The 12,344-nt window shown below is 54.5% G+C and overlaps 1 protein-coding gene across 1 annotated transcript in view; it reads left to right on the top strand.

Moving 5' to 3' along the window:
- The window catches only part of LOC107154753 (A disintegrin and metalloproteinase with thrombospondin motifs 14), a 73,230-nt gene that overhangs the window by 28,084 nt on the left and 32,802 nt on the right, over positions 1-12,344 (top strand). Inside the window, exon 3 of the mRNA XM_048809431.1 lies at positions 2,560-2,750. Within this exon, the coding sequence (XP_048665388.1) occupies positions 2,560-2,750 (191 nt within the window). The remainder of the gene's footprint in view (positions 1-2,559; positions 2,751-12,344) is intronic.

Raw genomic sequence — 12,344 nt, 5'->3', positions numbered from 1 at the left:
ATTCCCAGCAGGAATAATCTTAAACCTTAAACCTGGAACCTAAACTGGGAACGCCCTAAACCCGATTATGTTAAACCGGGAACACCCTAATCCGCCCTGGTCCTTGAGCAAGGTCAACTACATTCAATGTCACTGCAAAATGTCAGCAACATGGGGTACGCTGGCAAGGAAATTGTCATACCTACTTGGCTAATGGCTCCCAGCAGGCCCCCACTTTAAAGGGGTCTTATGTATGCCCATGAACTTGGGGGCAGAGGGCACTATTCTCTTGCACTCAGGTTATGGCTTAGGCTGCTGCTTCTCTCTCTCTCTCTCTCACACACACACAGATGAACTTGTACACACACACTTACCCCTACCTCCATGTGTACACTATGTACACCCAATTAGCTCCACACTTGCACACACACTCACACATTGTTGCACTAGCACACCCACACTCTCATACCCTGCACGCACTCGTGCCTGCACATGCTAACACACCCCTCTTCATGCTCACACTCTCTCACACGTCATTGACAGGCCCCAAAGTAGAGGTAGGCAGTGCTCCCCTGGAGGGCTCGGTGAGAAATCAAGACCCTCCTGAGTCCAGAGTTGGGAGTTCGCTTGGCTGGACCTCTAGGTGCATAGCACCTCACTCAGACCCCCGGGACTGCCTGAGGACCTGCCTTGGCCTTGTAGCTGTGCCCTGGACACCCCCTGATCCCAACAGTCTTCCCTTCTTCAAGCAGGGCCTGTTTTCTGTAACCCGGTTCCCTCCCCCAGTGCCCCCAGGAGGGAACTGGGCATGATCGGGGCGTGCAGTCTTGTGGCCCAGGATCTGGCCCTGCCCCAGGCCTGCTGCCACCATTTGTTTATTTATCTGTGGCACTGGGGATTGAACCCAGGAACCCAGGGGTGCCCTGGCACGGAGCTACAACCCCAGCTCTTCTTATTTGTTCATTTTGAGAGAGTCTTGCTGAGTTGCTGAGCCTGGCCTGGAACTTGCCTTAACCTCCCGAGTAGCTGGGATTACAGGCACGTCCACTATGCCCAACTCGCTGCTGTTTTTTAAAAATCAAATTACAATTCACTATTTTAACTATTTTAAAGATTCAATTCATTTTCCCCTGTATTCACAATGTTGTGCAACCATCACCCTCTGATTCCAGAACATCTCCATCAGCCCCATAAAAATCCCCTTTTAGTAGTCACTTCTGTTCCTCCCCCTCCAGGTCCCTGGCAACTTTCTATCTCTATGGACTTCCTGTTCAGGATGTTCCTGCAAATGGAATCATGCAATATGTGGCCCGTGGTGACTGGCTTCTTTTATTTAGCATGTTTTCAAGGTCCTTCCCCATTCTGGTGTGCATTAACTCTTCACTCATTTTTATGACCGAGTGATATTCCATTATATGAATATACCACCTTTTATTTGCCCATTCATCAGCATAGTTGGATGGTTTCACGCTCGGCTTTTAGGATGGTGCTTCTTTGAGTGTCTGTGTGCAAGTTTTATGTGAACATATGCTTTCGGTTCTCCTGGGTATGTACCTGGAGTGCAATTAATGGGTCATATGGTAAGTCTAGGTTCAAATTTTTGGGGGACTGCCAACTGTTCTTGCAAAGCAACTGCACCACTTTATATTCACTTGGGGCTTCTTGGGTGGGCTCATCGGAGCCTCCCAGGTCTGGTGGGCCCCTGGTGTGGCCTTGAGGGCCGGAAGGAGGAGGGACACATAGAAGAATGTGGGTGGGACATTTCTAGCATCTGATGTCAGCTCCCTTTCCCTCTGCTGGGAGGGAAGTCTGGGTGGGCCTTGGTATGGCGTGGTAATGGAGGAGGGAGAGACGTAGTTGTACATCTGGGCCTTTAACTTGCCTTTAACTTGCTGTGTGACTGAGGGTAAATCAGGTAACTTCTCTGAACCTCTGTTGAACAGACCTGGAGGGTCCCAAGGATCAAGTCCAGTATTTCACTTGCAGCATTGAAATTTCCAGACTCTGCTCACATCGTGAGGTGGCCGTTATTTCTCCCCACTCCATGGAGAGTGTACTTGCCCCTTGTCCTCCCTTCTTAGGGGCTTTCCCTCTTTTTTCCTAGTGGTGTGTGTGTGTGTGTGTGTGTGTGTGTGTGTGTGTGTGAGCTAATGCACTTACTGGTGGGCATAGACATCATAGCCATCAGGAGATGTCACTCAATTTTTGGATTCCGGACACTCGACTGGCAAAGGCTAGACAAATATTCCAAAATCTGAAACTCTGGTCCCAAGCATTCCAATAAGGGATCATCACCTGATTTATTGTTCCCGTCTGACTTCTTCTCTGCCACCTTCCCTAGGCCATGGACTTAAAGGCAGGGCCCCCCCACTCATCACCCACCCCCATCCATCCATCTAGTGAGGGTGGGGCCCCTCCTGCAGACTCACCTTGGTGCATGCTGGGAGGGTAGTGGTGACATGTTGACCTCCCTGCCCTGGCCCCCCATCGGGGCTTCTCCTGTAACTGTGGATACGTGAATGTTCATAGAAATCAGTTCCACGAGCAGCACAGCCTGACTCTCTTCCCATCTCGTTCCAGCCTTCAGCCTGGGTGACCTCCCCAACCTGCTGGGCCTGGCAGGGGCCCGGCTTGGCGACGCGGAGCGGAAGCGGCGCCATGCCAAGCCCGGCAGCTACAGCATCGAGGTGCTGCTGGCGGTGGATGACTCCGTGGTTCGCTTCCATGGCAAGGAACACGTGCAGAACTACGTGCTCACCCTCATGAACATCGTGAGTGTCCCTGTGCCCTGGGGAGGGCGGGCCGGGCCATCCTGCTGGCCTCTCAGAGAGGATGTGGGGGAGTCGCTGCTTGCTCCCCAGCCAGAGGGCACCCCCTCCCAGCCACGTGCTGTGACATGGCTGCCCGGCTGGCCTGACGTCCGTCCCAGGCTGTGGGCACCTACCTGTGCTGAGGAGGCCCCCAGGCCATCAGCCAGGAGCCTGTGGACAGGAGGTTCTGGGCTTGGACCATTCAGAACTTGGGCCAAACATGCCTGCTCTGGAGTTGAAGGGACTTCCTCAGGTTCATCCCTTAAGAAAATGCCCAACTGCAGGCTGGGGCTGGGGCTCAGTGGTGGAGCGCTTGCCTAGCATGCGTGAGGCACTGGGTTCCATCCCTGGAGTCACAGAAAAATAAAAACAATTAAAATAAAGGTATAAAAAATGCTCAACTCCTGCTGGGAGGCAACAGAGAGCTGTCCATCTGTGGAGGGCTTCCCGTCCCCAGGCAGGCTGTGATGTTCACAGGGACCTGCCAGGAAGGAGGGAGAGGCCGGTGGCAGATGCGTGGTGAGACCCTTGCCCTGTGCAAAGGTGGTGGCTGCTACTCAGTGCCACTCTGGTCCCAGCCCTTTCCAATAAGGGCTCCTCACCTTGTTTATTGTTACCATCTGATTGCTTATCTGTCACTTCTGTCCTGCAGATGGGGGGCTCTGGTCATAAAAAGGCCAAGTTTTCAAGAAAAGCTAAAAGTGTATTTTTTAAAAGGTATTTAAAAAAGGTTATTATGGAAAGTTTACATCCATGTCTCTAACTGAAAATTCCCAACCTTTAAATTTTAAAATAAAAAACCACTGTGAATGCCAAACAGAACACACCTCCGCGCCCCCTCGGTCTGCAGGCTGCAGAGCAGGGAGCAGGGAGCAAGGAGGGTCTCAGTGTTGGTGGTAGAGCTTGTGCTGCTTCTCTTCTGGGTGGGCGCCTTCATCTGGGTGCCTGTGGCCATGGCCCTGGGAAGGATGGGGACCAACCTGGTGAAGCCAGACCCCAGGTGGAAACAGTCCCAGGCAGGGCCCAGTGCTGTGGAGGGTGCAGGACCTCGGGTGCTGCTGAACGAGCCCTGGTGCAGAAGCACCCAGCCGCAGCCTCTGCCCCTGCACTTTTAGAGCAGCGCCAGCCTGACTTACTACAGGAGGTTTTGGGCAGATTAAATGCGGCTCGCGGTGCTTAGCGTGGCCTCTCATGTAGCAGCTCTCTGTGAGTGGCTGTTGATAATGATGTGACTTCATGGTCATACCAGGCCCCCTGGAAACATCTGGAGGTAATAAAACCACGGGGTGCTGCCGCTGCTGCCTGTGGTCCATAACCTGACTGCACCTTAGGCGAGGTGGCTTCTGGGAGAGTAGCCCCTAATTACCTGTGTGACCTTGAGCAAGGGACCTACCTCAATTAGGATTCTGTAGGTTGCAAGTGGTGGAAAATCAACTGGATCTAGATTAAGAAAAATAGGGTAATTTGGTGGCTCACTGGTCAAATTGCAGGAGGGACTGTTGGAGCTGGCTGAAGAGTTGTTGGAAGTGGGGGCTCCCGGGGACTCTGTTTGCGTGTCTTTGTCTCTCTGTGACATCCTAATTCTCTCTGAGCAACGTTTCTACAAGACAGATTCTGGCCACTAGCAGCAGCTTGAGCCCGACTCCTCTCCCCATAGCTCCCTGGCCAGAGATGAAAGAAGATTCTCCCCAAGTTCCCAGGCGAAAATTCCCAGCAGGACTCTGGTCTGACTTGGGTCACATGCCTGCTCTTTGACCCAAATGCTATTTGTCAGTGAAAGAGACAATTTTCCAGAGGCAGGGAGGGATTGGATTCAGACTCCCCAGTTAGTGCTGTTAACGTCAATCCCCTTGACATCTCCACTTTCCATCGTGGTATCTATTTTTGGGTTCATCATGCAGGTTAAATATGTGTACTTTTTTTTTGGTACCAGGGATTAAACCCAGGGGTGCTTAACCACTGAGCCACCTCCCCAGCCCTCTTTTGTATTTTATTTAGAGACAGGGTCTCACTGAGTTGCTTAGTGCCTTGTTTTTTGCTGAGGCTGGCTTTGAACTCACAATCCTCCTGTCTCAGCCTCCAGAGCCTCTGGGATTACAGGCATGCACCACTGCTCTGTATACAGTTTTGGACGTATACCCAGCTCATTGCAAGTGCTCTGGTGATGTTGCCATCATTATCATTAGCTATTCTATTTGTCTTTGTGTCTTCGTGTATAAATTGCTCTTTGCTCGAGTCTCTGAAGGTGAGTCCCTCAAGGGGAGGTACTTCTGGAATCCCAGTGGCACCCAACATGGTATCTGAGACCTGGCAGGTGAGTGATAAATGTGGAAGTGAAGAGTGTCCGCGAGAGGAGCAGGACATGGGAAAATAAGGCAAATTTCTTTTTCCTTCGATTTAATTTCTTCCCCTCCCTTCCTCCTTCCCTCCCTTCCTTTCTTCCTTCTTCTCTCCCTCCCTCCATCCCCCCACCTTTTTCTTTCTCTCATGGTTCTGGGGATCAAACCCAGGACCTCACACACTGAACCTCACCCCCAGCCCAAGGCAGCAGATTGCTGTCCCTAGCACTGGCATGGATCAAAGGGCAGGGCTTGACATCAGCTCCAGTGACAGGTGCCTGGGGAGGGGCAGGCCCCTGGAAGTCTGGCCCTGGACACCTCTGTGTGGATGCTTATCGTGTCTCCTCTGAGCCCGTGTCTGGATGCTAACAAAGGCTCCCTCAGGGAGAGGAAGAGGAAGGAGGAGATGATGGCCATGAATGGGAACACATTGCCCCATGGACGCCCCACACCCTACAGAGGGTGGGCCCAGCCCAGGGCTGCATTGTCGAATCCCATTGGTGGGAGGCCAGCCTGAGAGCCTGATTGGGCCCTGCATGGAGAACAGGAGAGGCCGTGAGGACAACCTAGGATGCCTGAGAGGGCCCAGGGCCCAGGGCCCAGGCCCTCGGATCCAGAGCCGGGGCCCAAGACCCCAGGGTGTGAGCTGGACCCTGTCTCAGCCCCAGAGCCCTTCCGTTTGTTCGAGGATAATTCCCAAAATAAGACAAAATCATGACTGTCCTACAGAAATAAGAAATGTGTGCTTAAGGTTTTACTTTAACCAATGAGAGAATCGGGCAGATGTTGTGAAAGAAAACCCAAGAGCAGAGACAACGATGGTGATTAGGAATTTTGAAGCAAATACGCAAATGAACAGCACTGGTGTTTAGGGTGGGGGAGGCAGACACCTCACCCGGACTGGCCAAGAGGGATTTGCGCAGGGAGATGCGAAGTTTGCCTGGTGGCTCTTGGTCACCTGCAAAGCCCTCTGTTTGGAGCAGCTTCCTCAGAACCTGATTCAGAGGTGGGGTGGGGTGGTGTGAGGTGGACCGTGCCTAGTTTCCACTGAAGCTCAAGTTCTCCTTCCCTGAGTTGGGGGCGAACTAGGTGTGAGGAGACTGGTTTGCTGTCTGGATTCCAGCTCGGGGCGGGGCCTAGAGAGTGCCAGGGTGGGGAGGGAGCTCTTTCTTCCTCATCTTCCCGCCCCGCCCTGGGTGTGTACCTCCATCGAGAAGCCCTTGCTTGGCTTCCTAAGGGACTTGGCTGTTCTGGAGAGCTGGACTAGGCTTTCTGGGGCTCCAGTCCCCGCTGACCTCAGGCCTAATCTTGGTTGTCATCCATCCTGAGCAGGTGCCTCGCTGCCTCAGTAGGCCCCCTGGCTGCTGGGCAGGGTGGGGTGGGTGTTCCGGGCTCTTGTGATTGCAAAGGGGAGACTCAGCTCACACCAACTTCAGCGGAAGAGGGGACCTATTGGAAGGAAGCTGCTCACGTGCCCACAGTTCATGTAAGAGCTGCAGGACATGCCAGCTCTGGGGACCGTGGGACTGCAGCCTCAGGCATCCTCTCCTCTCTCTGTTGTTGGTGGTGGGAACCAACAGGAGACAGGCTCTCTCCTGTGGTGGAGATGCTCCTGCTCCTTGTACCTAGAGGCTAAAGGGACCCTCTGGTCCTCTCAGGGCACATCATGGCCATCCCTGGACTCACTGCTATCAGGAAAGGGTTGTGGACCTACCAGGTCAGAGCCCAACACTGCATGTGGGAATGAGGTGGAGTCGGAGCCATTCCAGGAAGCAAGCAGACAAAAGAAGAGTGTCTCTGGATTCAGTTACTCGCACCACTCCCCAGCACACTCAAATAGCTTGTGGAGCCCCTGCGCTCAGGGGTGGCATTGCCATGTGTCCCCAACAGTGGCCAGTGGATCGCTGCAGTAATCGTTAGAATGGTTTTCTGAGAATCGGATTCTTTATAACTTGACCTCACTTATTCAAGTCTCCCAAGTACCTCATGAAGGTCTGCGTGTCCTCATGTTCTTATAGAAACTGGGCTGCTGTGGACTGTCTGTAACTCGGGGCTCCCGTGGGCCTGGGATGGGGGTTCTGCTCTGTCCACGTAGAGCTCACCCTTCAGGGACCTCGTGCCATGTGGTGATGTCGTGGCTGACCAGGCATCGTGGGGGGAGGCCTTAGGTTCAGCCCTGGAGGGCCTGCTCAGTGAGTGAAGGGTGGTCTCCATTTGGGGATCTATAACTAACTTAGTAGGGAGAAAAACAGAAGGAGAAGAGGCCCCCAGAAGGACAAATTGGCTTCTTTAGACCAGCAAATGGATTTTTAGGACAGAGGAGATGAGGAGGTTGTGGTGACCTTGCTTAGGCAGGCTCCAGGGGTCATTCTTTATGGCATGAGGCTCCCCAAGAGGATTTCTGGTGGTCTCACTTCCTAGAACTTGCTGCTGTTAGCCAGGTGGGGAGGCTCTGAGGAGACTTCCTTTTGCCTCTACTGAATATCAAGCTTACAGTCATCTCTCTACCACTGAGGTGCCAGGTGGGTCCCCACAGTGTAGGAGCGGCCCCCAAGAAGCGCCCTTGGAGATGCATGTATCTTGGAAGGGCCTTGACCCTGTGCTGGTCCCCAAGGTCACTGCTTGCAGTGGGCTGTATATGTGGGTTCTGGGCCACTGTGTGCCCTTAGTTGTACCCGCCCCTTGCCACCCGACCCATTGGCTGCTCAGGTCTGAGCCCCTCTAGAGGCCCTGAGGGCCTCAGGTGACCTGGTGGGTAGAGGGGTTGTCCTCAGGGGCTATGGCAAAAGGTGAAACCCACCTCGGAGGTGTAGGGCTGAAGGCGGAGCTGCTAGGAAGGCCGTGGGGTGGACAGGAACTTGTTCCCTAGCCAGCGTTTGGGGGTTTCCCTTGGACAAGGGTGAAGGTCTTTGGATGGGTCATAAAAGGAGCTGTTTCTTTCCTCAGGCCAAAGAGCACTTTTGAAGATTGCCCAGACTAAACCGCGATGACTCAGAAGGATCCGGAAGATCCTCAGATCTGGAGCTATGGGGGGCCTGGACAGCCGTGGGGAAGGGTGGGAGGCTCCTCTGTCTGTCCTCTAGGCTCATGGTGTGGAGGCCAGCCGCCCGTCTGTCCTTCCCCGGGCCCGCCTCATGTCACAGGAACTTCACTGGGAGGAGGGTAACATGGCTCGCTCCAGCTCTCTTGGCCCAATTATCATGTTCTGGCTTTTGACCCTTGACCTCTAGCTCATGACTCACAAGCTTGGCCAGGGAGCGGGGACAGCTTCCCCTAAGGACCGTGCCCTGAGGGCCTGCCCTGGAGACTGCTGTTTGGGTCGACTGCCTGCAGGAGCAGGGTGCAGAGGAGAGAGTTGTCTTCCCAGAGCTTCCAGAGGGCTGAAGGCCAGGCTGTGGCTGCCCCTGAGAGTGGGGGAACGCGGGGCCTGGGATAGGCTGAGCCTGTTGAGCAGCGCTTCCCATAGGCCCCTGATCTTCCAGGGGGAGGCTCAGGCCGTCGAGATGGGCATGGCCTTGCAGACCTGCCACGGCCACCTGGCTAAGTGGGTGGTGTGGGGTTGTGGCTTCCCAGGCACAGGGGAGGGACAGCCAAACCGACTTCCCACCCCTGAAGGTGAGCAGATGGACGGCCGACAGCCTCTCCCTTCCAGGGGACCCATAGCTCATCCTGTCCATTGTGTGTGGGCCTTATTTGGCTGGAATGTTGTAAGCACCACTCCCCTTGGGACTTCACCACGCCCATGGAAAGAGTGTCCTTTGGCTGGTGCCTCGCAGCTCCTGTCTGCCCATGACCATGTCTGATCCTGCTTTTGGGGGCCAGGGCTGGCTGGTAGGGTTGGAGAGGAGCTCTGGTTCCCAGGATGGATGGCCCCATTGTGCTGGCCTGGAGGAGGTTGGTAAGGTGCTGGAGATCACCTGACCAGGCCTGGGCGCTGCCGTTGTCAGGGGCAGCTCTGAGGACCAGCTGGCGCTGTCCTGCCCTCCAGTTTTCTTTTGCACTAACTTAGAGATGGGCTGTGAATCTTCACAGCCGCGCATCCCTCTGTCCGTGGGTGGACCTGTCTGTCTCTGCGCCTCAGTTTGCCCATTTTACTAGGTCACTTTCCTGAGGGCTTCTAGCATTTAGTGAGTGCCTGTTGACACAGACTTCGGTTCTAGAAGCTTTGGTCTGGCTGCAGATAAACCTCAATCTGGAACAATTAGGGAACCATCAAAGACAGTGCCTAAGGGGCTTAGAGGGGGCGTTTCTGTAGACTTCGAGGGAGGAAGGCCTTCTGGAGGGGTGAGAGCCAAGCCAGCCTTGGGGGAGGGGAGACTGACTGGGGTGAGGAGTGTGCTGGCCAGGCCTCCAGGGACTCCTTCTCCCTGACATTGACAGCGGGCAGGGCCTGGAGGCAGCCTGAGCTGCGTGGGGACAGGTGGCAGAAGCAAGCAGAGAGCTTTGGAGGTTTGGCTGTGGAGGGACAGTATATGAGACAGCACAGAAGAGTTCTGATGATGTCCCTTCTCTTGGGGAAGAGAGGGTAGCCAAGGTCAGTGGAGGCTGTGGTGGGCTAGTAGAGGGCCCCAGCAGAGAGGGACCTGCAGCCTGCTCCAGCCAGCCCCGTGTGGCCTGTGGAGCCCACGCTTACAGATGACTCGTTGAGTCCCCACCTGAAGCCTTATGTGGCCTCATCCTTTTTGCCTCCTCTGAGGGTCGGGGAGCTAGCCAAGCACTTGCTCAGAATCTGCACAGCTCATGAGTGACAGAGGCAGGCTTTGGGGGCCCATCTCTCTGAATCCAAACGTCATACCCCCTCTGTTTTGTCGCATTGCAGAGCTTGACCTCAAGCAGCTCTCAGGACGGGGAGAAGGGAGACCCCAGCTCACAGCTGGGAGGTGGGAAGAGTGTGGTGTCTTTCTAGAAGGAGTGTCTGCCTCTGATGGGTTCCCCTAGGGAGTCAGTTACCAGAGCCTCTCCCCTGGGCAGGTTCCAGTTCCTGGATCCCGGTTGTGCCTGCGGAGTGCTACCAGGACCCTCTCCTTGCCCAGGGGTGCTGCCTTGGATGTGGGGATCCAGGGTCTGGAGCCGGAGCAGAGGGAAAAGGAGAGGAGAGACAAAGAGGCCCTTTCATCCTTCCTCACCCACACAGGCTGCAGCTGGACCTTCCAGCCTGTTCTCCCTGGGACCCTTCTTGGCAGCCCACCTGTCTCGGCTCCCCGCCGGCCTCACCTGGCTGACAGTACAACGGTGTTGGGGCCTGTTGCCTGGGAGATATTGGCTGGTGCCTCTGCCAATCATAGTGAGCTACCAGCTCTGTTGATCTACTGGGACCCACCCAGGTGCCCGCTCAGAAGAGCTCCACACCCCTCCTAGACCTAGGAGGTTTCAGTGTCCATGGCTGTCGGACCAGGGTCTTGGTGGTATCAGCCTATTAAGGTGGCATTTTTTTTGGCATGTGACATGTGTCAAATATCATCATAAAGGCTGATTTGGAGCCCCCCAAACACTGCTTCTGTGCTGAGGGAGGGTACTTGTCAAACCTTTTCCTTTGGGTACAGGTAAACCTGCAAAGGGCCTCCTTCTCCCTGACATTGGTGGGATGCAGACTTCAAATCCTCCCCTCCCTGTTTTGGTTCTTTCCCTTTTTTTTTTTTTTTTGTCTCTTCCAAAATACCTTCCACGGCCTTATTAGAGGCAAAAGCACCTTCACTTTAAGGCACTGTGTTTTTTTTTCCCCCTTTTTTTGGCAGTGCTCAGAATCAAACTTGGGGCCTCTTGGGTAAGTGCTCTACCTGTGAGCCACACCCCAAGCCCAAGGCACTAGTTCTTTTTTTTTTTTCTATACCAGGAATTGAACCCAGAGGCGCTTAACCACTGAGCCACATCCCCAGCCCCTTTTTTAATACTTTATTTAGAGACAGGATGTCACGGAGTAGCTTATCATCGTGCTAAGTTGCTGAGGCTGGCTTTGAATTCGAGATCCTCCTGCCTCAGCCTCCAGAGCCGCTAGGATTATGGGTGTGCACCACCATGCCTGGCTGGAGAGATTTTCGTTGCTATTATTGTTGTTACAGCTGGAGGAGGGGATCTACTGGCATCTAGGGGGTAGAGACCGGGAGTGCTGCTGACAGGCAGCTCCCTGCTACCAACAATTATCAACCTTGCAGGTGACGGCAGGTCGAGACCCCTGCCCTATGGTATTCACCACAGTTGCTGTGTGCAGGTATTTACATCTTCAAAACAGTTGCTTATCCAAGAGAAAGGGTGAGTGCTGCAGTTCTGTCACGAGAGACATTTAATAAGGAGTACTTCCAAGGGAAGCAAGCTTGATGGTCCACCAAGTGCTTCCCGGTACTGGAGCCCACCTGTTGGAGGTGAGACTTCTGAGACTATTTCTGGGATGATCTAAAGGGCTCCCAAACTGGAAAGCAGAGTCTTAAACTAACAGAGCTTGTTGACTGAGCATGTGCTCTGGGTCAGCTCTTCCGTCCTCCATCCTTAGAAAGGTGTGTTTCCTCCACACCCACAGGTGAGTGCAGCTGGGCTCAGGGAGGTGAGCTCATGCAGCTGTGGGGGGTGGCAGGGCTCAGGCGTCCGGGCCCCCAGGCTGCCTGTTTACACACAGGCCAGCTCCGCACATAAAGGCTGCCGCGTTTTACAAGTAGGTTGTGGGGGATAAATGCCCAGCATTGTGGACTTGTGAAAGGGACTCTGTTGGGCTGGGTGGTTCTGTCCCTGTGCCTTCTGGAGCCACCCTGCCCAAACAGCCTAGGCGTGAGGTGGACTGAGCATTTGGCTCCCAGGGGAATGGGCCAGGCCAGCCTGTAGGCTCCAGGGAGTCCCGGAGACAGCCACACCTTTCAGAAGTGTGTTGGTTAGAAGGCAGCTGACACTGTTCGCTGTAGCCCACACCAGCCCTTGGAAATACAGAGCCATGTCATGAACTTGGATGAGGGGACATGTATCAACAGGAAACAACTCAGGTGACCCAGCACCCTCCTCCTGCGGCCATGAGAGCAACCTCATTCTCCAAGACCTCAATAGTGACCATGGGGACAGGGCTTGCCAATGCGTCACAACAGGGAGTGTGGTGCCTGGTGAGGTCTGTGCTCAGACCCAGGGGAAACCTGGCCTGGCCTGGCTATGGTGTGGCTCAGCCCATGGGCCAGTGAGGGTAGGGGTCTCAGGCCACAGACAGCAGCATATTGCTGATGTTTATCCACACCACACA

The sequence above is a fragment of the Marmota marmota genome, unplaced genomic scaffold (assembly GCF_001458135.2).
Source record: "Marmota marmota marmota unplaced genomic scaffold, marMar, whole genome shotgun sequence".
Classification (NCBI taxonomy): Eukaryota; Metazoa; Chordata; class Mammalia; order Rodentia; family Sciuridae; genus Marmota; species Marmota marmota.
The sequence above is the reverse complement of the archived record's forward strand: the minus strand, read 5'-3'. Positions and strand labels throughout refer to the sequence as shown.